General features: G+C 46.1%; 2 protein-coding genes across 4 annotated transcripts in view; both read right to left on the bottom strand.

Annotated features, from left to right (window-relative positions):
• The window catches only part of LOC119433736 (nucleolar complex protein 2 homolog), a 17,520-nt gene extending 10,401 nt beyond the window's left edge, over positions 1 to 7,119 (bottom strand). Inside the window, 3 exon segments of the mRNA XM_037700996.2 lie at positions 4,187 to 5,801; positions 5,804 to 6,624; positions 6,626 to 7,119. Of these exon segments, the coding sequence (XP_037556924.1) occupies positions 4,687 to 5,801; positions 5,804 to 6,624; positions 6,626 to 7,056 (2,367 nt within the window). The 5' untranslated portion in view covers positions 7,057 to 7,119 and the 3' untranslated portion in view covers positions 4,187 to 4,686.
• The window catches only part of LOC119433741 (zinc transporter 7), a 45,102-nt gene that overhangs the window by 935 nt on the left and 17,420 nt on the right, over positions 1 to 26,747 (bottom strand). The window contains exons 7-11 of one of the 3 annotated variants that reach the window (XR_007464409.1): positions 23,368 to 23,430; positions 21,567 to 21,702; positions 18,545 to 18,635; positions 15,695 to 15,844; positions 12,258 to 13,221 (exon numbers count right to left, since the gene is read on the bottom strand). Coding sequence is in view for 1 of the 3 variants with exons in the window: in XM_037701002.2 (XP_037556930.1) it covers positions 13,174 to 13,221; positions 15,695 to 15,844; positions 18,545 to 18,635; positions 21,567 to 21,702; positions 23,368 to 23,430 (488 nt within the window). In the remaining 2 variants the exon portion in view is untranslated. Of the gene's footprint in view, positions 1 to 11,380; positions 13,222 to 15,694; positions 15,845 to 18,544; positions 18,636 to 21,566; positions 21,703 to 23,367; positions 23,431 to 26,747 lie in introns of those variants that run through there. The other 2 variants (XR_007464410.1, XM_037701002.2) reach the window with 2 other exon arrangements.

The raw sequence follows: 26,747 nt of genomic DNA on the forward strand, positions 1-26,747 counted from the left end.
ATTCCTGTGTCACTAAGGTTGGTCTAAGATTCTCATGTCAAACCACTTCTTCGCAATTCCCGACAAAAATGGCCTGCGGTTTCTCACCTTGTCATCGTGCGAATCCAATAGATTTTGATGGCAGGTATATTCATAAAAGCCAATCCACGTAGTGGCAGCCGTTGATATACCATCGAAATGGTCCGGCTTTATGGCATCACCTTTGGAACGGCTCTGTGTAATGCCGCCTGGCTCAATAGGTTTAAGAGCTGGGACTGTTGCTCAACCTGCTTTGACTGCATCTGCTGTAAGTTATGTAAGTTAATCATAATAGATATGGTATTCTGTCCAAAAGGTGACTCATTGAACGGTGCTTGACAGTAGGTCTCGTCATGGTGCATCAAAGTGAGAAATTCAGCCGTACCTCTCTCTGTCAAGGGACACTCGCGTGAGCTTGCCTTGCTGGTGAGGTCGATGAGCGGCTCAATCGATGTAGAAGACCCGCCCGAGTCAGCGTCGCTCTTGTCACTTGGACGGTAGCTATCCGGCGTGTCCATCTTCCCTTTCGGCGAGTCTTCTCAACGCACACTAGTTTTAATCCTCTGCGACTGCGCCAAAGTGTAAAGAACTCGACGTACCAACTTGCTCAGTTTGTAATCCTAATACACCATAGGTCACGAGACGGCATGAGCGAATGTGTGGGGTGACCCCATGTGCCTTCTTACAGCTCATCTTGGCTTTTGACTTCGTGAGCCTTGTTGATATCGACAACCAGCAACCATCTGAACACAGCAGTCGTTATCCTTCTGCATTGCACAGCAGCTTCTGCGAAATAACCATTTTCTGTGGTGACATGCAACAGTCTACATGGACATAATTGACGCAGAATGCCGAGTGAGTGATGTGCCATTGCAGTTTCTGCCGAGAAACGATGCATAACGAACGGGAAGCTAATATGCGTGACCCTATGGAAACTAAATGGGATCGGTGCTTCAGAGCGTTGGAGGCAAGAACAGATAACAGGAAAGCATCAACAAGGTTCCAGTGTACATGTTTATAACAAATATTAGCTATAACAAAGGTATTATTTGTTTTAGGTATGACTTTTTTATAACAATGTTCAATTGTACTTGCATTGCAAGATGAGAAACGCCAGCATTTTCTTTAGGCCGTTATTCTATGCAACTTACCATAGCGACTGAGACGTAGTGTCTGCAGCATTAGTGCAAGTGCGCTGTAATGTACTTGTCCTTTGGTCCATTGGTGATTGCACTGCATTGCACGTGCTGTCAACTAGGCCTACAGGTTTTTGTGGCAAGCAAGAGGTGACGGCTGATGACTACGAGTGCGTGGCAACATTTCAGCATTATGGTGCATTGCAACAAGATTTTCACGATACGTGTTTATTGTCACTACATCTATATAATGCTTAGAGTAAATCTCATGCTCCCCAGACAGTAAGTATGATACAGGTCATCCCAATTCCAAATTTTATATACCTTTTGCAAGTACACTACCAAGAATACACTACTAAGTCTAAGGTTTGATTTACATCATGAAAGAATGGATTTCACATTTTGTTATGCTATCTTTAGTGTCACCCATTTAAGCCATACTACAAGGACGAATCGGAAAGTCTTTGCCCCTATTTTTTTTTTTAGCCAAATTACGGCTGTAAATGCGAAGTCAACATATCCATTCCCAGCGGTGGACCTTTCTTGGACCGGCCCGGCCTTATCTGCCGGTAGCTCCGCGACACGTTGCAGCTGTCAGTTGTTGAAGATGGCGGTTGTGCTTCACACGTCCACTACGTGCGAGCGACGAAGTGCAATTCAATTTCTATGGAGCAAGGGACGAACGCCCATCGAAATGCATAGGGAAATGCCGCCCACGTATGGGGAAAGGTGTCTCGCTTTGAGAAGTGTAAGGTGGTGGAGTTGCAAGTTCACAAAAGGCCGTGACGACTTGCACGACAATGAGCGTTTGGGGAGGCCATGTGCGGACGAATTCTACCACAGGGGCATCTCAAATTTAGTGCTGTGATGTCGGTGAATTTTGCTAAGTATTTTTTTTTTTTGTTACTAAAGAATGGCACGTACCCAGTGGCATATAACCAGTGACCCAAGTTGGTGCGAAAGAGGTTAGATACTGGCACGGACATAGATACCAGAAAGTGCATAAAGCATCCTTAAAATGCTAATCACATTAATAATTGTCTGCAGGGTATGGTACCTGAACAGGATGGCGACCACCACACCTTCAAATGGTAATTTTATCGCACCGTAGATACAAAGCAAATCTCTCCCTATGCTGTCGTTGAGCCACACCTCAGAAATGTGGAAGAATCACTCATCCATACGGACCAGTACTTGGCCGGGAAACAACACAGACAGCAACACTAACAAAGGCGAAGGAGGTAGTGGACTTTACAACAGTGCGCGCCATGCTGATCATGCCTACTCCATGTGTAGTGTGCAAAGCAAAGCCAACAATAAGCTGAGTGAGTGAAATGGACGCCAACTTGAGAGTTTAGCTACTGAACAGGTCTGACATTGTGGTCAGACAGTGAGCTGCATCACAGTGCAGTCGATGGTGAAGGCTTGTGTACCAATTGAGCATGTGCCAAACTCGGAAATTTTGTGTGTCTGTCTGGCACAGCAGCTACTGCTGAGAGCAGCACTTGGGCGGAACTATATTTGGTGCTCCCTGGCATGTTAAGTCTTTCAACCATGAAATATTTGTAATGTCATCACTGCCCTTCAACGGCCAGCATGATGTCTTCCTACCTCAGCCTTGTCGTCGCAGGATCAGACTGGAGGCTTTTATCTGCGCACGACTTTGCCAATAATGCAGTGTGCTGTGTGTTTAGGGAGTTTTAATGCTTTCTTAGATGCTTCTATCTGCTGAAGCATGGCATAACAATATGAAAGAGCTGGCTGGCATGAAAAACTGGCATGCCTGCCAATACAAAAAGGGGCTTGCTTCTGTCAAAGCTCTGCTCTTGACAGCAGCTGCCATGCCAGTAGAAGGCATTAACATGCAGCTTGAGGCACACATGCATTGTCCGTAAACTTTTTTTGCCAATTGCACACTTTGCAGGGCACACAATGTCCCAATCGGAACGAGAAATGGATGCCCGAGGCTCTGATAACTCTGGGTGGTGCGTATATTCGGCAGGACCACGAAAGCAGTGCTCGCAAGTTGGTCGCTGCAGTGGTTCTCTACTGCCAAGTTTGATTTCTGGTCGCAGCAATCATGTTCGGATGGGGATGGCATGCCAAACAGTCCAGGCATGTGTGGTGGCATTTTTGGTTTCTCCAATCTTGCATGGCTTTGCTTATATTTACAAATGCAGCCACTGCAAATGTTGCAAGGCACACTGCTTCCTCAGTCTGTTTCGGGAGCCATTTATTGCTTAACTTCGTTACACGTCTCCAACGCTAGCTTTACAAAAGTGGAACCAGCTGCAGAAGAAAAGCTTAGGGTTCATTTTGTAACAATCTATTTCACTTTTTATTACTTTCGCCTGTCATTGGCTTGGACACTGTCACACTGCTGTTATCACCAGGATCAGCCAATCAGAATGACAGCAAGAAAAACTGAAATGGATTGTTATAAATACTGCCCTTTGTAAAATGCGTAATGATACATCTCCAAAAACTCAAAAAAGGGATGAGTAAATAAGATGTCCCTACTGACTTGCAAATATTGTCTTTTCAAACTGCATGCCTTAGTAATTAGAACTTTTTAATGCAATTAGCATTTTTTGGGTACTTAACGCACTTTCCGAGGGCTGTCTATTTCTTTTTTTACTTACCTTTTTTACGCCTGTGCACAGTACTCTGCATGCTAGAGAACCCGAGGTGGTCAACATTAATCCGAAGCCTTTCACTACCAGTCCCCAGTGTTCCTTTGGAACACTAAACCCCATCCTACAACCGGTTGGGACAACAAATGTATATCGCAACATTTTCGCTTTGTTTCATCCATCAACAGAACATGCAGGGCAGTTAAAGGACAGCTGCAACAAAATTTCACATTTGGCTAAATTTGTGTATATGAGTAGTATATAACACTGAAGCAATCTTAGCAAGGTCGCAGGGCTGGTAATTGTGTAGCTTTCGTGTTATCGGCCCTTAAACAACACCTAAGCAGCGCCAGCATGCACCCGGTGGTTGTCACTATGACCAAACTTTTAGCATGCTACCTCCGAGACTTTTAAGCACGCCACGAGCAGCCATGGGCACTGCCTAATCTTGGAGGTAATTACTAAGGAGCTGCACATTCTGGGTCATGCATCACTCCTGGCAGAGTTTTGCTCCAGTTTCGATATTTTTGATAGTTTTTCGTGACGCTTATGTTTATATTTCAAATTTCGCAAGAAGCCCCCCCCCCCCCCCTCCTCTGTATTTGCACTATCTGAAACTAAATTTTGTTGCAGTTCTTTAAGCTGTCTATAGTCGGGTACAACTTTAGAAGGCAGTGGCATTTGCCGCGCTCTTTGAACTGGGCCGAGTCGCGTCAGCGGGACTATTTCTTTAGCCGCGGAGGCAATCGGCTGCCGCGCTTCGGTCATCTGGGCGGGGCCTCTGCTGCCTTCTTAAGTTGCACACAACTATATAAGGTTGCCCCTATGGTTTCCTTATCCAGAAAATAACTCTCCAGAATATCTTGAAAAAACGTATTTACTATGGTGAAAATGCTGAGTTAATCACTTTCGTCAAAATCATCGCCATCACTGCTCACTTCCTCCTCTTCAGATGTTGAGGACAGGGCCATGTCCTGCACAATGTCTGTGTCCCCGTCAACAGCTATTTCACTGTATTCCCTTGTCGCAGCGCTTTTCTTTTTCTGCTCCTTGTCTGTCCTTGCCTGTCTGTCTTTCTTTTTGGGGTCTTCTTTTTTCTTTGCTGCCTTCTTCTTCCGCCTCGGCCTGCCGTCATCGGAGTCTGACTCGGATTCTGGCAGCTTTGTCAGCACCTTCCCGTGAGCGGCGGTCTCCTGCCTCTGGCTTCGCAGCTTGCTCCACTGCTCGTAGAACCTGCTCCAGGGCGTCCCTTCCTGCTTCCATCTCTGCTCGAGGTTGTCAAGCCCCTGAACGTCGGCAAGTGCAATGTTACAGCTCACCCTGCGGCTCTCGATGAACCTGTAGTTCTCTTCCATCTTCTCTGTGAGTTGCTTCACTTTCTTTGTGTAGTTTGCAACCTTGCATTTCTTGCAAAACTCCTTCAGATAGACTAAGGCTGGGAGAACCAGCTCCGGAAAGGCCACCGAATGAGACACACTGGCCAGGTACTCCAGAGCAAGCTCGTAAAACGTCTCGATGACGGCGTCGCGGAAGCCGCTTTCTTTCATCTGTGCCGGCGAGACGCGTAGCACGCAGCTCAAATCCAGAGGCCGCATTGACGTTGCAGAGTGCTTCTGGCCAAAGTTGACAACTGCACACGCTTCCAGAAGATGGGGCATGACTGGAATGAAGACGCCGGTGCTGGACGAGAGCTGCATGAGACCCCGAACCAAGTGGAACCTCAATGGGACATACTTCGCAGCAGGAATCAGATGAATGGTGCCGACCATGGTTTGAACCAGTGGGTAGATGAGAGGCTGTAGCGTTTTGCTAGGTGACACTGTTGCCAGCAGGTGGCACCAGAGGAGGCAGCAGTGGATGTACTGCCAGTTGTAGACAGCCTTGCAGGTGTCCTTTTTCCGAACTGTCATAGCGTTTCTGAGGTGAATGGCAAGCTGCCTGATGTAGAGAAATGCGTGCTGATAGGCTAGGGCTTCATCTCCAGAGTAAGCCTCAACAAGCGAACGCTTCATAAGTTGATGAGTGGCCACGTTGTTGGCGAGGTGAATTTGCAGTTCCGCACGTAAGACATGTACATGTGCTTCAGTACGGTATCGTGGTAGTTGCGCGGAAGGCCGCGGATTGTGCGGACAAGGCAGACAAAAGCAACAACGCGAACACTTTCTTCCGCCTCGCACCAAAGTTGCACAAGACGCTTGAGAAGTGCCTTGGCGACTTGTGGGAAGGCGACGTAGTAGGGAACTAAAAACAAGATGTGCCTCAGGAGCACCGATACAAGCTGTGGCTCGGTCACCGCAGTGATGAGCTTGACAACGTTCATGAGGTACGTTTTCACGATACCCGAAGCCTTCTTCCAGCTGTGACTTTTGGTAGGGTCAAACGACTTCGACTCGTCCTGAACCACTGCGGGCTCCGGTAGGCGCAGTACTTTGTGCAGTGCAGGTACCAGATCGCTGAGACAAAGCTTGACGACAGCGTTGAATATGATCTGCCCTTCGACTTTGAAAGGACTCGACTGCTTCTTGGAGTTGGCGCCGACGTCGTCTCCCTCTGCTTGCAAGACAGCTGCCTTGAAGCAGTTGACCACTTCCGCGATCTTGCGCAGCTCTGGTTTTGTCTGCAATTCTCTCTCGAACCGATCGATGTCCTCGAGTTTAAGGAGCTGCTTCTTTTTCGGCAATTCGTCGGGCTCTTCTTCCTCCGCTTCGTCTTCGTCCCCCTCGGCGGTGTAGAAGTCGAGGAGGTCCTTGTCGTGTTCTTCCAGGTACTGGTAGAAGTCGGGGTCGGTATCCTTGAGCTTGCGGACTATTTCCTTCTGCTTCTCGAGGTCCACATCAGGACTCGTCTTCGCTGCTCTCGTTGTCGTCAACGTCAGAATAACTGTCCGATTCTTCGGATGCTGCAAAGGTGCCATGCTTCTGGCCCGATGGTTCGTCTTTCTTGGCTGCCTTCGTTAATGTTGGGCGTAACTGACGCGGCGCTTTCTGCTTTTGCGGCTTCGTCAGCGCGGGTTTATCATCGTCCTCACTACTCGCTTCGAGATTTCCGTCGTAATCCTTAGAGCGCTGTTTTTTCCGTTTGAGCGGTCTTTTCTGTTTCGCCGCTGACAGCCGGTCGGTGCCAGAGCTAGCAGACGTGCTGTTAGGTTTACCTGCTGTGGCGGCTCGGTCATCTTCAGAGTCCGAGGAAAAGCCTCCTGCCATGAACTCTTCGACACTCACCTCACTGAGCTGTTTCTTTCGCATTTTATGCTTTTTCGTTGGAGCCATAGCTCGACAGTGCCGTCAACACACGTGTAGTACGACGCTTACCAACGTGCACGCGACTACGGATAATATTTGGCTTGGATTTATGCGCTTGGTGCTGTACGCATAGCTGACTAGCAAATGAAATTTTTAGCTTTCGTACTCGGCAATTTCTAATATATTTATTACATAGTTAGAATTAAAGCTAGGTATTTATAAGTATGTCCTGCAAAGTTGACTCACAGTGTAAGTACCACACCAACGTGGGTTACTCGATATGTGCTCGGTATCGACGATATGGCGCGTAATTCAAACTTACGCGTAGCTAAACATCGGGCAGCTGAATTCGTCAACTCCTTTAGCTATTTGCTTCGCAATCCCGGCCACAAGTCACTACACTCTACCGTCACTGTAGTGCGTTAATTACTTCCCCCATTGATGGTTTGAACAAATAAGAAAAGTTGCACACACTCAGACAAGCGACGAAATGACCGCTATCGTTTGGAATGGCGTATCATTTTCATCACCTCTCTAGCGGCCGGTGTCGGCGACGCTGGGGTGAAAACTGAAAAACGTCGTAGCGCCCTCTGAGCAGTGCAGGGTGCCCATACGAACACGCCCAGTCCTCAACCTTGGCGAGCTATTCTAGCTCTGCGAAATGTTTTTTTGCGCTAGAAGACGCGGACAGAGAAAGGGATATATACAGGGCTTAAGAGACTTCGATGGGCTAGTCAGTTAAGTGCTGGCTTGAAATTACAGGTTATAACGGCGCGTGTGAGGATGGGACACAGAAAGGATGCTCGGAGATTGTCCTCTGTGCATCCTTTCCGTGTCCCGTCCTCAGACGCACCGTTAAAACATGTTCCATCAAGATATACATCCTCCTTTATTCGTCTTGTAGCGCAAAAACCATTTCGTAATGCGTAACCAGCTCGCCCAAATCAATGTGCACTTTGAACCGTGCTGAAACAGCGCGACTGAAGCAAGGACACAGAGAAACAAATACCACAGAACAAGTGCTGTTCTGCTGGTACTTGTTTTTCTGTGTGTCCTTGTTCCAGTCGCACTGTTTAAGCATAGTTCTAAAGATGAACGAACTATCCCTCACTAAGACGTTACCACTTTCACTGTATTCTAGCTCACTGCAGTTGTGGTGGGCTGGGCTGCACCGACTCGCTGCAAGGTTCAAGGATGCACTACACCGCAATTACAACTATTGCGTCTTACCTTGCATCTCGTGCAATCGAGCACGGGGTTGCTGGGGGTGCCGCTGTACCTCGAATAATCGAAGGTTTATGGTGCAGTGCACCGCGAATCCCTGCCGAAGGTGTAGGGAAACTTAGCTGAATCGAATACAGACCTTAGGACCACTAGGTTCATTGTGTCCCACACATTTTGAGGCATCACTTTCTCGACCGGTGTTCCCAGAAGCGCACTAATCTGAACTCGCTGACCTGCACCTACTCTCTCTTACCAACCGATTCGATGCATGTTCCAATCTCCAAAAGAGACAACTCAACGCCGTTTAATTTTCCTCTGCGCCCTTGGAAGCTGTATCTGAAGCCACACTCATGCGTCATGCCCCGGTAACCAGCCTGCTTCAAGCGGCGAAAGAGAATGCGGCTGAGCCGACGTTCCGCATACACCACACACAGCATTGCTCAGATTGCTATGTAGAGCACTGTCAACGCCTCAACTGCAAGGATGCAGGCATGCCTCTCGGCACATATAGCGAGGCTGAAGACATGCCGAGTACACTCCGACATGTCCACATGTCCCAGAAACCGCAAGCCCGAGAGGCCTTGACCAGTAGAGCTTTGAATAATAAAGTGTCCCAGCGGCATGTCTCGCAAGATCTACCGAAAAAGCTATTGCTTTGGTTTGACAATCACCCACGAATGGTTTCTCTTTTCGTCGCTATCCCCATTCTCCACTGTAGGGTAGTGAGGCGTGTGTGCAATTGGTTAACATCCCTGCCTTTCCTATACTTCTCCCTTATATGCATATATTTATGTATACGATGACTTATGCTCGATTTCTTTTTTTCCAAGAGCACCAGCTTCAATTATTCGATCCACTTCCATATAAAAATGAAAAAAATTAAGCAGATAGCATTTAGTGGAGATACCACACAATACAATCTGCAGAAACCTGAATGCCGTAATGTTGAAATGTAATGCTGAAATGTTGTAATGCGAAGCATTCAGTCGCACAACGTACGTGATTAAATGTTTTAACATATTCGCTTTGTTCACACTTGCATATTTCCCGTCTGATTGATAGGCACGTTTGTGTTTTTGCAGCACTTTGCGACTGTTGCAACACAGGAGAAGAAGAGATGCTTGAAATGCAATAACGCCAAATGTTGATGCCACCGACAGGCTTTTGCATGGGTAACAACACGAACTATAACACATTTCGTACAATGCTTTTGGCGTCGTCATGCTCTCTCATTGCTTGTACTAATTGACGTTTTCGCTCCTTGGGGACTTAGGCATTTGACTGCACACATGAAATCTGCCTCCATAAAAACAGCATTAGAGAAGAAAGAGCTGCATAATTAATGTGCTAAACATGTGTCTGCAGAGATGGTGTCCTTACCTAGAAGCAGATGGCATGACTACCCCTTGCGCGGGTGTTATCGTTGGTTATACTTCCTTGTTTATCATGTACTTCCGTTTATATTATACACTGTAACGAAAGGTTAAATAATTTTAGAAAAAGTGTGCTTGTGTTGTCTCTGTGCTAAGTTACAGTGGAAATGAGGATGTGTATGAGAGAAACACTCGTATGTGCGTACCCGCTTGCGACGCAACTAACAGGCAGCTTTGCACGGCACTGACGACGATTCTATGTCACTAAAACACTCCAAGGCAGTGCGAGCTCTAAGGCAATTCCATTGAGGCATAAGTGAATACGATAAACCACAGCTCTCTCAGCAGCATCAAAACCAGAACAGCCTGCATTGTCAAGTTGGCCTCTCTGCTGAACTTTTCGAGTTCCATGTGACAGCACTCAGCGAATAGCAGCACGTAAAAAAAACACTCGATTCTGGCGCCTTAGGGGAGCTAATACATTAACTCTATTGTGGTAGAATGCCTAATGGTGCACAAATGTTAAGAAGGCATAAGTGAATACGATAACATGGTGGAACCAGCTTGCTCTCTCAGCAGCACCTTCGCATCAAAACCAGACAAAAAACAGAATCAAAATAGGCTAAAAGGTAACGAAGAAATCAGCTCCAGAAACAGAGCAGAAAGGCGAAAAAACACTTTGAGAAAAGTTTCCCCTTCTCTTCAGTTCTCCTTTGGTGTGTTTTGTGATGTGGGGCTTCTTGGACATACAAACCAAGTGAGGTGCAGAACTATGTCAAGCCTCTCTGCTGAACTATGGATGTTAGGAGAGCCAATGATAGATGCTAGGTGCTTTCCAGCCTGTACTTTGTATCATGCCTCACTTCTGCAGAGGTGTTGCCAGCCCAAGTGGCCTGTGAACAGTTCATGATGAGGTTCATTGGTACATCGTGGCAATACGATAATAGAGCGAATACGAGCACGGGTCCAAAGAAAAAGTCTGAACGTGCATGCCTGCCGCGGGCTCGATCGACGTGCGCCTTAGGGGAGCTAATACATTAACTCTATTGTGGTAGAATGCCTAATGGTGCCTGGAGTACTACAGACGACTCACCAGCGCAGAAAGGAGAAACGCGCACACACATGTGCGGTGCTGAAGGACACGGAGGTTTCCCGGGCGACGACGACCATTGGAAGAAAATTTGAGATGGAAGCTAAAGAGCACTTAACATTAAAAGGCTGTTACAAAACTTAATGGATGCCTGGTTTCGTCCCTGTTCTATGTGTGCTCCAAATGCTAATAGAACATTTGTGCAAAAGAAAAAAAAAAGTCACAGTTTACCCTTCGTGCTCTCTCTCGAAATGTTATCGCTCGTGGACTTTATACAGAACATCACAGCAATGCTGGTAATTTGCCTGGAGTGTCCATATAATTGCTATCGTACTAAAAGCAGTTTGCTCCTATGAAAAGAGCTAGAACCATCGCCAATACCTGCTCATGTTCATGTTTCACATGTCCAAGTTTGATGCCATGTTGCTTTTGTTTGCAAGCAGAGGCAACAGTAAGTTTCTTTAATGTTTTTCTTTGTGTACTAAAAGAAATATAAATGAATGTGCCTTTTATGTTGAACGAGAATCGCAATTATTGATAGAACAAAACAAAAATATGCATATAAGTACCTCGCTACGAACCAATATAGTAGAAATTGGTAACAAAATATTTTAAGGTCAGTTCATAGTACACCTTGTTTGGCAGTTAGTGTACATGGCCTGTAGACAATGGTTACTAGAAAATATTTTAATCTCGTAAATAAAGTTCTCTGAGAATACACTGCCCTCAGACTCTAATGGGTGGGCAGAAGTTAACCATATTCGCCACAGTGGTATTGCATACAGGTAGAGACAATATTAAAGAGAACCTTATTTCTGTTGCAAGTAATTAAAAGTTGCACTAAAACCTAGAAATTAGCACAGAGCACATACTTCAACATGTGAGCTGCTTGGTAAGTACTCTACAGTGCTGTTCGGGCTTTCACACTTGCAGTAATTGTTGCTACAATGCAAACTGTTTGGTCTCTTGCATATACTGCATTACTCCACGTGTAACCCGCCTCTGCGTACAACTTTCACCCCCTCCGAATAAACAGAACTTTGGAAATTTGAACTGCCCTGATGGGGTGCACTGCCCAAATATCGCCTTAAGCTGAAATTTGCACATAAACCGCACTCCGACATTACTGGTAATTTTAAAAAATTTTTAGTGCAGGCTATACATGCGAAAATAAGGTAGGTCCTTACCCCCATACATGGCCCTCTAAAGAAACATGAAGGCACACATCACCATGCTTAGGTTATAGTCAATGTTTCATTCTCTTTTCTTTTACACCTTCCAGTCATCATCACGGGGTGGAATAAGGGGGAGCAAGGCCAGAGGTTGTAACAATTAGTGGCCACGCTTGGTCAGCACAAGCTTGCCTTCTTGAAAGCGCACACACGTACACAGACAAGAGCTGTACATTCGCGATAAGAAGTTTACAGAAACAAATGCGCAACAACAACAAAATGTACACAACAATTGTAATGACAACGGTGCAGTTGATGACCGAGAAGTCCATGATATAATGCATCGAATCCCTTCACCACCTCCCACACGTACTACTACAACAGTAGTACTTGCAAGTGTCCGTCCTTTGAGTGTGTAATCAAGTGATGCAACACGAGGAATGGTGCATTCTCCACAAGGCTAAGGTGACACATGCCCTGCATGCAGACTGACGCGAGCACCACAGTCATTGTTAAGCACACGGAATCACCGGAAGCAATAGGAACTCACTTTCCCTATGCTTAGCACTACTGGAAGGAGTACGTCTGTCTGCAAATGAGGCATGCGTGCATACTGTCTGTCGCATGCTGCTTGGCAAGCAGTGAGGGAGGGCTGTGTGTCAAGCTTACTAGTGGTGGCAGAGAGTGAGATTGTACGCACATGTCAAATTTACTTCTCCAGGTCTGGTAAGATTCTGCAAAATGAAGCCAACAGCCAGGCACATTGCTATTGTTTGTTTTCACACACTTTCGTAAGTGAACGTTCATAATCGAAATGGGCAACCTTTCAGAGAGGTTTCTCATTGTCAAACGTTTTAGCCACGATGGCAACCACTGTAAGTTGTGTCTGAGAAGATAATGCGCAGTTGATGCCACAGTCCAGTTAAAAGCAGACACATTTCATACTGTGGACCAGAAGTTAGCACACTGTCTAACCGAGCAAAAGTGAATGAGAACTGAAATTAAAGAAGCTGTTATAAAAGGGTTAAAGAAGCAACCACAGCCTGTGAACTACCCTCACTGTGTGCCAAGAAACTGCAATGTGTAAACTGCACAGGGATATTCCGTATCACAACCACTTGTCACGCTTGTATCGAATGTTTGTAACAAGATTTCAGTCGCAAGCTTGTCTTGCCATGGTGCCGTCAATTCCAGCCACGACGCCTCGGCCATTCTAAGTGCGAAAGTACTCGGCGGTCAATGTACAAGGAAGACGGGTTTCACTGGTCATCGTGGCATTTTCAAATCACATCGGTGCATAGTCGATCTGCACGTACAACTGTTTGACACCAGCCTGAAAACAGAAACAAACAACAAGTTGAAAAAGCAAGAAAGAAAGAAAAACATGTCTGCTTACTGCACAAACACACAACATCCAGCAACAAAGGCAAAAAGAATTAACCCGTTAACAGCTGGAAAAAAAAAAAAAGTGTGCGCAAATTAATTTTTTTAATTGCTCATCTGTCTAGCATTTTTTTCACAGATTCTAAACATATATATATATATATATATATATATATATATATATATATATATAACATGGGAATAGTAAATTCACAACTTGTGCCTGAAAATGTGAAATAATTAGAACTATGTACGTTGATTAGAAATTTCAGAGTTGACAGGAGTTCAGTTCCATTACAGGTACATTTTAGAGCAAACATTTGTTGAGAAAGGTTTTTTTACTACTTTTTTTTTTCTTTTTTTTATTCAGGAGGATTTGCTGCCAGGCAAAAAGAATAAAAGGAAGTTCGATAAAAGCTTCCAACTGCATTAAGAAAGGTTGGCAAATGCAAAAAGTAAAAGTTAATGAAGAGTGGCTATGGAGGATTAGAATGTTGCTTTCGTACGATAGATTTCAAAACGCGATATGAAGCGAAGTCGCACACTACACTCCTTACACCAGAAGCATGTTACTTTGCAGACTTCATTAACAGCGTTGCTTCAACTTTTGCAACAGACAGCGTGCTGCCTTTTTGGGCATTCTTTGCCTGCTGTAGATGGGATAAAGTTCACAAAGTGCCGTGCCGTCTGACGAGTAAGGCCTGCTTTTGCCCGAGGGGGCAGCAACAAGCGACTGGCAGCCACCAGTCAGGCGGCTGCCAAATTATTACAGAAATAGTTTTCACGCTGTCACTCAAACATTTCTATTTTTCCAAATGACATTAATTTACAGTTCTCCTGACCAGTACAAATCTAATTTGGTTGGGAGCTTGAGATGCAGAACAAAAAAATGTGCCAATAATATTGATCCAATAAGTAATAAAAAATTGGAGAATGCTTAAGCTTTGCCTTTAAGAGTGGAACACGATAGCATACAAAGATCCCCGACTGCTTTTCACGCTTCCCGTGAACTACAGCTTCTGTAACCGTTATGTTTACCGGGAAGCGCTTTGCGGCGAACGCTATGCATGAAGGCGAGCTGTTTGGTAGAAACATGGCCGCTAGCGTGGGCCGATCCCAGAGGTAGTGCACAGCCGTGCCAAGAAAATTACATCATTTTCAGGTTTCTGTTATTGTTTCGCACTTTTAGTATTTCAGTCTGAGAAGATTCAACATAAAAGGCATGCCCTGTTGGTGTTTTATTTCACATTTTTTTGTGTGCTGTCACTCTCAAAATTCAGAGGAATAACTTTGTCAAGAATGTAAGATAAGGTATGAGCAACTGGAGAGATAGAACGGTGTGACAATATAACCAGCATTACCGCATGTCATATAGCAAGGCACGGCATATACATACCGTATTTACTCGCATAATGAATGCATTTTTTTCCCGAAAAATATGCGCAAAGTTGGGGGGCGCATTTATTATGCGGGGTAAAATTTTGAGCGATTTTTTTTCCGCAGCCACCTCTAAAAAAGTAGCAGTTTCGCCCGAAAGGCGAACCATCGATTGCGATAGCAAATGCGTCGACAGCTATACGTAGTAAGGATAGTAGTTTTATCAGCCGTATAAACTTGCAAATTTAACCAGCATGGTGTCAGCACGCACAGGCAAACGTGAACCAATCACTCGATGAAAGCAGACACTCGCTGTCGAAACGCTAGTGCGAGGAAGCGCGGCAGCAACAATGAGCGAAGAGACCTTCGTGCCGTGTATCGTGTCAACGCAAACTGAGCAGAGATAACGAAGCACGCGCAAAGGTATAAGCCACCGTCGTACCTAGACTCAGCCCCCGACGCAGATTACTTTCAAGGTAGGGCGCGCGCGCGGCCGCGCAATGTGCAGTTGCTGCGCCGCCTCCCCGTTTTCCTCCCTCAAACGCGGGAGATAGAGCTACGATCGTCGGCGCCAACGGCAAAAATGCACCTGGAGTGTCCATATGATTGCTATCTCAATAAAAGTAGGAGACACACGGAACAATTCGGCGTCTGATACGACGTCCCATACAATCGTATCCGCCGAACGCCATAAGGGACGCCGAATCATACTGTGACTCTCCTACTTCACGGCAGCAAGTTCAGGGTACGTTTATTACGCGGGAGAAAAAAAATCCACATTTTGACAACTAAAGTTGGGGGGTGCATTCATTATGCGAGTGCATTCATTACGCGAGTAAATAAGGCATACCTAAATATATATCGAGGAATTTTCGCTCAAGGGACGCCAGCGCCGGGTGCCAATGCCAACACCAGATTTTCTGCAATACAGGGCCCTTAATCGCTGTTGCGTTAAAATAATAAATTTTTAAATGTGTGGACGCAGCATGTACAGCTCGTGCTGACACATTGGGCTTGAAAAAAAGGGGAGCGTGTGCTGCACACACCTGCGTGAATATGCTGTGCGTACAGCTGAGCAGGTAGCTGACGTCGGCACCCTTGGCCACTTCCAGCTTGAGCGTGCCGATGTAGACGTCGCTGCACAATGTCCAGAAGTGGGGCTCCTGCACGCTGTACACGCCTTCCAGCTGCATCACCTGCATCGCACATGCCGAGTCGGTCATTTATGGAATTGGAAAGAGCAGCTGGTGCATAACACACAAATCGCACATCAACACAGAAAACAGGCTCTTTGTGCTGTCGCCCCCATGGCAATCACACCGCCTAGCTTGATGAAATGAAACTAGTAACCATTACGAAGTGCTCCTGCACAATCATGCTGAAGCGGTATCAACTGAGCCTCATGCGGAATTATTTTATAGGCCACTATATTTTCTATATATTCTTTTATTTCTGCCTAGTTACATTTGTCAACTGTTGTCCCTTTCACTTTGTATAACTAATTATGTGTGCCTTTTTTCTTTATTGTTTGAATTATATGCCTTGTGATCATGCATTGCCCATGTGCCCCAGTCTCGAATGAGAGCAGCCGTATTGAAAATAAAAACTAAATACGTCATAGCTAAAGCATAGGACCTATAACACTCGTCTCGTTCAAGCTTCAGATATTCCATACAAGCATTCGCAATTTAATTTTGACCACCTGGGGTTCTTTAGTGTGCACCCAACACATGATATGCGGCATTTTATAGCACCCCCCCTTATCAGAATGAGGCCTCTGTGGCTGAGAGTCAAAGTTGTCGAAAAAGAAATGCTGTAACCAACGAGCCATGGCAGTGGGTGACAGGTTCCTATTCTTTCGCATGAACTTCCATGGGAGTGTTCAGTACAGACAATAATGAGAAATATTAACTCTGTTCAATTTGGCAGGTTCAATGGCATGACCATGCCTCTTGTTAATGCTTCACACTCCACGACACTGCTTTATCAGGTGGCGTTCAAATAACACGCTTGTCTCTGCTTATTAGTTGTTGTTGTTGTAGCTACCAGTTCAAAAAAAGCATGAAAAGATTGCTTGGAATACCATTCATTTGGTCGCCGTTTAATCTACACACACTGACTGTCATCGAGTTCTTTATTAGCAAAGGGGCATTTCACTATTATTAGGACAACCCAATATATATGCAGTCGATCCCGGATATATTGAACTCTAAGAGGATCGCAATATAGTTCCATATATACATACAGTAAGCCCTCGTTATAACGAAGCCGCTTTACAGGAATTATCACTTTATCCGAAATTTCTCCCAGTCCCGAATCAAATGCATGCATTTTAAACCGAATTACTCCATGCATACCGACAAGCTGCTCCACCTAGAGCGAACTGTCAAGGGGTACGTGCGCCCTCACAAAGGTGCTCAGCATCCTTTTGCACTTAAGCCCCCATAAATAAACTAAAGGTAGAACATTCCTCCTTTTTTTGCCTCTCCTTCTCGCTACAAGCGCCTTCCCTCATTACTCGTCCTCTTAGTTTACTTATTTTGATCGTGGCAATTGTCGGATCCACGATCACTGCGATCAAGAGCAACTGTCATGGCGCTGCCACAAGATAAAACAAAAAAACTAAGAAAATAAAAGGTGCAGCCGGCAGCACGTAAAAGCTTGTGCACTTATTTACGCGGAAACGGTGCAAGCACTCGGCTCCACTCTACCAAGCGGGAGACGCAGATATGTGCCGGACCTCCTCACTTGCCCTCACACGCTGGCTCGTGCAGCAAGATAAAAGAATGTTAGTACCTTTTGTTTTACTCAGGGGGGCTTTATTCACACCGAGCGCACAAACAACCCTCTCTGTCGGTGCACCCTTTTCCCTTGATGCTGCGGAGTCAAACATCGCCCCCCCCCCCCCCCCCCCCCCCCTTCACCCCGGCACCATGCGCATGACGGAAGACAGCGCGTTTCCTCCCTTGCACGCGGGAGATTGAGCCCCGATCGTCGGTGCCTCTCGAGCACGGTAGCGCAGTACGCAGTTGCAGCCAGAGTACAATGCTGCCCCTCCTCCATACCCTCCCCCCGGGGCCTTTCGCACGACGGAAGACGGCGCATTTCCTCCCCGCTTTCGTCTCTTGTGCGCACGAGACTGAGTCCTGATCGTCAGCTTCCCATCGCGCGCTTTCACTTGCACCTACAGCATGCGGCACACATCGACAGTTTTATCGCCCTTGGACGTCAAACAGAACACCACGGTGACGCCGACAATCTGCAAGAACAGTGCTCTTTCGTCGCCATGAATATTTCCGATGACATGAGAAGTGATTGCTGCCCGTTAGGAGAAGCGCATTTGCAGGGGCGCAACATCCGATACATTGACTGCGGCTAACGGTAGTTCGATATACAAATCATAGTGCGCTATACTTTTGCATGAGATATTCAAGGGGGGATTACAACTGTTCGATTTAGACAATAATTCGATGTGTCCAGGTTTGATATATCCGGGATTGACTAAAATGTACAGGGTACAATTGTAAGTATTGCACAGGGTACAATATGTGCCCTGTATGTATTAGTATTGAATACAGGATACAATACGTACCCTGTATTGTACTCCGTATGTATTGTACAGGGTACAATACATAGGACAGCATACATCGCATTACCTTCATTTTGAAAGGCCGGTATCACCAGTACCAGCTGGCCTGTTCCAGTTGCAGTTTGCATAACAATAAACCTTGATTTTGGCCAGTGAAGCTACCCATGGCTCGCAACAGCAGCAAGTGATGCAGCATCACACTATTTAACGGCAGACAAGCAGTCGGCAGTGCTAGTGCAGCGTTCCAGTACAACACACCACTTCAGTGACATAGATTCAACCTGGCACTGCCCAGTGCAGTACCCACCCTCTGGTAGCAAGTTGGCAGCACTGTGTCCAGCTCCTTAGGTGTCCGTTGCATCAGCACATAGATGGAATCCCGTATAAGGGGCAGCACACTGTGGAAGACACATTTGATAAACATCTTGTAGATTTCACATTGACTTTCACATTGATTTCACAGTGACACTCACACTAAAGGCAAATATTAAGTCAATGTGGAGTGTTAAAATACCACTTCAGAAACCTCGCAGCGCTTGTTTCATGTCAAGAAAAGACTAAGTTCAAAGAAAATGGCATCTGAAGGGTCTGCATACCTTTAGAGCATTTCAAATCACCCGTCCCCGTGCGGGGAAGAATTTTAGTTGCATACGCAATCACCGCCCTTTACTGCCGCTGGTGAGTAAAATGGTACCTGAAAGACTGCACTACGTTTTTTTTGTGCAATACACAAGTGCGTGGCCATGGAGAAACCGAGCCAAGACAGAGCGTTGGATCCGCTGCTGCAGCTGTTTTCGGTCAAGTGTCGTGGACCGTTCACACATCCTGCGACATCAATGGATGTGGAATTCTGCGATACTTGCAGTTTTTGTGAGTTTCACGAGCCAGCAAAACCAGCGAAGCACTATGCGATAATGAACCTACTGAAACGCGAAAGCGCCGCCTGCGCTTTCGCGTTTGAGCGAAAACGAAACCTTTTGACAGCCCCTGTCGATGTCAAGGACACACACGCACAGAGCTACGAGCCACCGAATGAGTTCTTTTTTCTAAGTTCTTTTTTCTAAACATTGAAAGAATAATACATGAATTACACATTAATACAGAAAACAGGCTCTTCATGCTGTTGCTCCCATGGCAATCACACTTCCTTGATTTTACATAAAATTCTTGTAACCTTTCCTACATAGAAATAATGATGTAGCATTAGTAGCATTTTGTTCCATCCTATAATGCAATGCAATGATCGTTTTATTACGAGAGGTTGTGTACTAGTGACAGAATCATAACGAAGAGTGCCTACGTCACTGGGCTAATACAGTAGAACCCCGCTGATACGTGTTTTACGGGACTGTTAAAAAAAAAAAAGACGTAAGAGCCGGGGAACAGGAACAATTTAGAAATGGCTGTAGTGTTGAACTGCACACAATATTATTTAAATTCTTACGTGTGAAAAAAAGTCATAGTTTCGCCCGACAGCTAAAGTATCGATTGCAATAGCAAATTAGCAGAACAGCTATACAAAGTAAGAATAGTAGTTTTATCGTCCGTATAAACTTGTAAACATTCACTTATTAACTATATTGACAAGCATGGTGTCAGCGCCCACAGGCAAACATGAACACATAACATTCGATGAGCGCGGACGCGCGCTGTCAAACGCTGGCGTGAGGAATTTAAGCGCCGCTGCTGAAGCGAGCGAAGTGACCTTCGTGCTGTTGTCTATCGCTTTAACGCAAACTGAGCGCCGAGAACACACAGCACACACAGAGCTACAAGACGCCGAAGCACCTACACTGCCTAGACTCTGCCCCCAACGCAGATCACTTTCAAGATACAGCCCGTGCGACCGCGCACCGCCGCGCAGTACGCAGTTGATGCCAGAGTACAGTACAACGCCACCCGCTATCCCTCCTCCCTCGCCGGTGCCTCCAGTGCAACGGAAAAAGGCGCTCTTCCTCCCTGCTTTTCTTTCTTTTGCGCGCGAGATTTAGACGTGGTTGTCGGTTCCCCTCGCACGCTTTCACTCGCACATACAGCATACGGCGCGCAGCGACGGCGTTATCGCCCTTGGACTTTATACAGAACATCTATGAGCCAAAACCAATTTTAGAGCCACAACGCGTCATACACACCATCTTTAGATAGTAAATATGGATCTCAAGGGCCATACTTTTGCTGGCGGAAATCAAAAATACGTCATAGGTGTCGCCCCCGGCACTTTGGGCGGTCAATGCCATCGTCAAGCCACCAAGCCAAGCGACATGAAAAGTCAAAATGGCCAGCTCGGGCCGGCGCGGGGTGGCAGTTCACAACGTATGATGCGGGAACGGTCCCACAATTGTGACGCAACAGCGGGGTTACCAATGCATTGGGTTCTATGGGAGTTGTGCCGGGACCGACCAAAAACAACGTAACAGCCGGGAAAATGCAGCACCCGGGAACGTAACAGCGGGGTTCTACTGTACTTGAATGTTCAGGGCAAGTCGCAAGTAGTGCCCTGCATTTACCCCAGCTTCTCTGATACTAAAAATTGTGTTTGGGATAATATTGACGCCTTAGACGTTCCTGCATATTAATTTAACACTTTAGCTTGACTTAACATTTGCCTTCAGTGTCCCTTTAAAGGACCCTCAACAGCACATTGCCTACAGCATTGAATATTGCCACAAAAATCACCAGAGGGAACTGTGGTGCCAGTGTCTACGGGGCTGCAAGCATGCCAGCTCAGCCAGCATGGGGAATGATGGGCTGTACATGGATTTGCATAAACACTGCTCTTCTGGCTTTAAACATCTTTGTGACTTGATTGTGAAACGATCATTTTCAACAAAATATTGTGTATAAATGCAAAAATTTGCAATGATTATACATGCGTGCAGAAAGTTATTGCCTTCATGCATTCGGAAAAATAGGATTTTTAAGAAATCTTGAAAGATAAAGCATAATAACTAATGCCACAGGAACATCTGAAGCCACGTGCGCAAGGCTTAGACAAATCCACGAACTACCCATCATTACTAGTGTAGCTGACTGACTGCAGCACTAGAGCGCCCTCTAGTCATTTCTGTATTAAACTCTATGCAACCGAAATGGTTGATTGGTGGGGTTTAACACCTCAAAGCAAGCCTGAGGCTATGAGACTCGTTGCAGCAAAGTGGTCCGGATAGACTTCGGCCACCTGGTGCTCCATAATATGCATTCAATGTTTGGCACACGAGTGCTTTGGTGCTCTGCCCGCATCAAAACGTGGCACTTGCAATCGGGTAACAAACCCACAATCTAACCGGCACTTCCAGTTCAACAAAAGCAGCATGGCAGCCGAGCCCCACCTGACGCCGATGAGAGTGGCGATGAACATGGAACAGATGGGGTCAGCCACGAGCCAGCCAAACTGGCTCATTAGGATAGCCGACACAATGACACCCACGCTGCCCAGTGTGTCGGCCAGGATGTGGAGGAACACGCCTGCACACAGCAGAATCACAACAGAAGTCATTATGCTTCAATAAACCTTTGCTTTGGGATAATGGGTTGTTTTCGAAAGCGTAGGCCGAGCAGTGCACAATGAATGCAGACTAAATAAACGCAGATTCAGGAGGTACACATAAAGCAAGACACGCACAGGCTTACAACTACTGCAAATCAACGATGCTCTCTGCATCGCTCAAATCATGCAAGACATAGGTTGCAGGACTGGCTCGGAATTTCTGGTAATGTGTATATATATATATATATAAACATTCCTGCTCTCATCAAAATTCTCCCCTTGTGTATGGGCAAATTCAGTGTTATTTTCAAGCGAATGAATTTCATTGCACTTTGTTGCACTGAGTGTAAGTTTGATGCTTCGCTACTGCATGACAAAGGAAAGTGCCACCTGGAATAGAAGACGACGATGAGCAAATAAATCTGCACATTATATTGACACACGCACTTGTTCATCTTTTTCCGGTGACCAAATTTCACTGGCTGACAAATGTTAAAAGTTATCGCTTAGCCCAAGATGTGCTTGCATGTATCAGAACACTCTCGATTGTCATAGCCGATTGTGTCTGTTGCCTATGTTGTTGCCGAGCCTTGCGTAATCAGATTGTGTGCGTGACACGAATAGTGGTGTACATTCCAGAAATTACTTGAGCCCCAGCGATTACGCTGGAAGGTTTACTGAGCCATGAATAAATAGCTGACGCATCTGATCCGCAGATCATATTTTGACGATCGACAGGTGTGATTGCCATTATCATTGCACTGAGTGTTACTTGTTCTGCCTGGCAGAACAAGTGTTCGCCCAATAAACAGCTAGTTTCGTGACTTACGTTGTGCCACTGAATTTCTTTACCATTACAATGTGACAATATCTTTCTCATTTTAGGCAAGATCTGCAAACTACCACCGTGTCTTATTTAGAAAAAAAACAGTATGTAGCAATAACTTTAATGTAAAAGGAAGTAATTCATTGCACCCAAATTAGCATGATCAATTGTCATAGGCCCAATGCAAGACAGCATCGCATCCAAGGAAAACAGAGGAAGAATAGAAGTTTCCATTGCAAGAGGCATGGGGATCCTTATAATACCTTGAAGCACAGAGTTAAACGTAGTGTCAACCCTGCATTGAATACTATTTTCTTCTTTCTGGGGTTTTACGTGCCAAAACCAGTTCTGATTATGAGGCACGTCGTAGTGGAGGGCTCCGGATGAATTTTGACCACCTGGGGTTCTTTAATGTGCCCTACAACGCAAGCACACGGGCGTTTTTGCATTTCGCCTCCATCGAAATGCAGCCACCGGGGTCGGGATTCGATCCCGCGACCTCGTGCTCAGCAGCGCAACGCCTTAGCTGACTGAGCCACCCCGGCGGGTTAATACTATTTTACTTACTTCTTAAACACTGTTATCGAGGCTACATATATTGACGAAGCGAGTTCACCAAATGCAATAATTGCTGGCGAGGGTTCTACAGCAAGTGCCACGAAACATTTCTGTGCAACAATATTGTTATTGACTAACGGCGAAGCGCACTCACTCAATGTGAAACTAAATGTGGCTATGCCACAGAGGCATTACGATTGTCACTGCTTTGCATTAGTGTAAATTTGGTACCACCGTACAATGTGTTCAACAAGTATACCTTGCATGATTTGGCTCCTCGCAGCCGGCTGTGGTTTGTCGCTGTCACAGTCAGCCTCAAGACCTGCAGGAAAGACTGAATGAGAAACACGCACTGCAACGCTCACAACTTAAAGGACAGAGACATCAGAAGCAAATAGTATCGTCATGTGGTGCGGGAACGAGGCAACACCAAAGCAATTAACATGAATAACTGAGTAAAAATGTCGCAGTTTCACCCGAAAGGCGAACCATCAACTGCAATAGTAAATTAGTACAGAGCTATACGGAGTAAGGATAGTAGTTTTATCAGCTGTATAAACTTGTACATGCAACGGCACCAGCAATGCGCAGGACTGTTGTCGACGCCGTCGACATTTTGCCCGTGTTCGTACCGGACGCGTGCGGCGTTGGTGACTGTTGCCGGTGCCTCTGGGGGCGGCTCAGAGGTTTTTGACGAGATCAGAACGGGACACTCATCGAGCAGCGTTGGAAGTCTTTACCACCTTCTCACCTCGCAACGTTTTTATAAAAATACGCATTTGGTGCCACAGCCAAACGTCGCCTCCCCTCCCTCCCGTCCCCCCCACGGCCTTTCCCGCGACGGAAGAAGTCGCGTTTGCTCTATATATATGGTGATTGTAAAGGAGGAAAGAGACGCTTAATTCTGGAGCCCTTCAGGGAGCACGGTGCAGAACGCGCGTTTGCTCTCCGCCGTGTGTTCGCTCCCCGTGAAAGCAGGCATCCCTCGCGCGCTTTCACTCGCACATACAGCATACGGCGCGCGGCGACAATTTTATCGCCGTTGGACATCACATGGAAACTCACGGCGACCACAACGCCAACGGCAGAAATCCGCTTTGAGTGTCCATATAATTGCTATCGCAATAAAAAAAGCACTTATTGGTCGAACTTGAGCCCACAATGTAAAAGGACTAACTCGGCAGCCCCAATCGTGAAAAGCACAGTAGCAGACAGTGAAACGGAAGCATACCAAGCGGGCAATGGTGCCACTGTTACGGGAAATATCAAGACACCATCCTTCTTGGGTCACTCTGGCATGCTTTCACTCCATCCCAAAGCATACAACGTGCGGGGCGCGATAGGATCTTATTGCACTTGGAACTTTATACGGAACATAATGCTACACCACTTCGACGGTTACTCTTAGACGTGTGGCGGGTGATTTGAGAGGTGCACTGGAAGCAGCCATTTGTAATTCAACCATTTGACCATCTGCATCCGCGGAAATTTTCATTTGTTGTGTCAGCATTCCTTCGTGACAGCAGTTAAATATATTGAAATCATGTGTGAAAACACTTTCTTATATTGAGGTTCTAAATACACAGGTGTTCTATGGGTAAAAACTTATAAAAAGGTAAGTACTTCGTTATATCGAGAATTTTGTTCTATTAAGTTCGTTATATTAGAGTTAACTGTTCTCCTTGGTATGTATGGCACCTTGCTCAGTCACAAGAGGGCAGCACAGGTACCATCACAATTTCTTTATTACGTGCATTCTTTTGCTATCTTGCCTGCTCCATCTCTAAAGATCTTTGAAACATTATCGCAAAGAGAATTTCTTTTTTTGTAAAACTTAATGCAACATTCATAAAATGATTGTAGAATGAGCCCAAATCAGTAAACTTTACGTAAAATTTGGAAGAACTGGTAGGTATGCATTCCAGTTCTGACTGTACAAGGCCAGAGAGCCAACCCTTTTTTTAAGATACACCGTATTTACTCAATTGTAACGCGACCGCGATTGTAACGCGAGGAGTGACTTTTCATTGCGTCCACCAAGAAAAAATAAAACCGCGAAAGCAACACGAGGGGTGGCTTTTTGTTGCATCCGGCAAAAAAGAAAAAAAAAGAAAAGGAAGAAGAAAACCGCTTAACTAACGCAAGATCACCGGATGCATGAAAAAGGCGCAGTTTCGCTCGAAAGTCGAAGCAGTCAATTGCGATAGCAAATTAGTACAGAGCTATACGGAACATAGGACAGTAGTTGTATCGGATGTATAAACTTGGACACCACTTACTAACTGAATTAACAAGCATGGTGCCATGGTGACATGAATAGACCACACTCTATGACCGCGCACAACCGCTGTCAAAACGCTAGCGTGAGCAAGTGCGCCAGCAGCAGCGAGCGAAGGTTTGTACGGTCTATCGCTTGAACGAAAACTGAGCGGCGAAAGCACAGCGCGTACAAAGGTAAGAGCTGTGTGGAGATCGCTTTCAATAAACGGTGCGCGCGACAGCCCGCAGCCGCGCAAAGTACAAGTACGCAGTTCATTGGTGGCAGAGTAGAAGCCGTGCCCCCTCCCTCGTGCGCTGCCTTCCAGCTTTCCTCCTTTCGCGTGGGAGATTGAATCGCCAGTTCTCCTTGCACCCGATCGCAAGATACGCATTTGGTGCCGCAGCTAAACGTCGCCTCCGCTCCCTCCCTCCCATCCTCCCACGACCTTTCGCACGACGGAAGACTTCGCGTTTACTCTCTGCCGTGCGTTCGCTCTCCGTAGAAGCGCGCGTCCATCATGCGCTTTCACTCGCACATTTCACTCGTTGATTAGAATTGGGTGCATCATTGCACTTTTTAGACAACTTAATTTCAGTATTCGATTGTAACGCGAGGATCGACTTGAGGTAGCAAAACTCTGGAAAAAAAACTTGCATTACAATCGAGTAAATATGGTACAGTAGAACCCCGCTGTTACGTTTTTCACGGGACCGTAAAAAAAGAACGTAAGAGTCGGGAAACGCAAGCGCCGGGAAACAGGAAAAATTTAGAAATGGGAGTAGTGTTGAACTGCACACAATATTATTTTAATTCTTACGTGTGACAAAAAGTAGATTCGCCCGACAGCCGAAGTATCTATCGATTGCGATGAGCTATACAAAGTAAGAATAGTAGTTTTGTCGTCCGTATAAACTTGCAAACATTCGCTTATTAACTAATTAACAAACATGGTGTCAGCGCCCACAGGCAAACATGAACACATCTCACTCGATGAGCGCGGACACGCGCTGTCAAACGCTGGGGTGAGGAATTTAAGCGCCGCTGCAGAAGCGAGCGAAGTGACCTTCGTGCTGTTGTCTATCACTTCAACGCAAAGAGAACACACAGCACGCACAATGCTACGAGCCGCCGACACACCTACACTGCGTAGACTTTGCCCCCAACGCAGATCGCTTTCAAGATACGGCACGCGCACCGCCGCGTAGTACGCAGTTGAAGCCAGAGCACAACGCTGCCAGGTATCACTCCCCCCTCGCTCCCTCGCCGGTGCCTTGAGCGCAACGGAAGAAGGCGCGCCACAATCGTCGGCTCACCTTGCACGCTTTCACTCCTACAGCATGCGGCGCGCGGCGACGGCGTTATCGCCCTTGGACTTTATG

Source organism: Dermacentor silvarum, chromosome 11, assembly GCF_013339745.2.
Source record: "Dermacentor silvarum isolate Dsil-2018 chromosome 11, BIME_Dsil_1.4, whole genome shotgun sequence".
Classification (NCBI taxonomy): Eukaryota; Metazoa; Arthropoda; class Arachnida; order Ixodida; family Ixodidae; genus Dermacentor; species Dermacentor silvarum.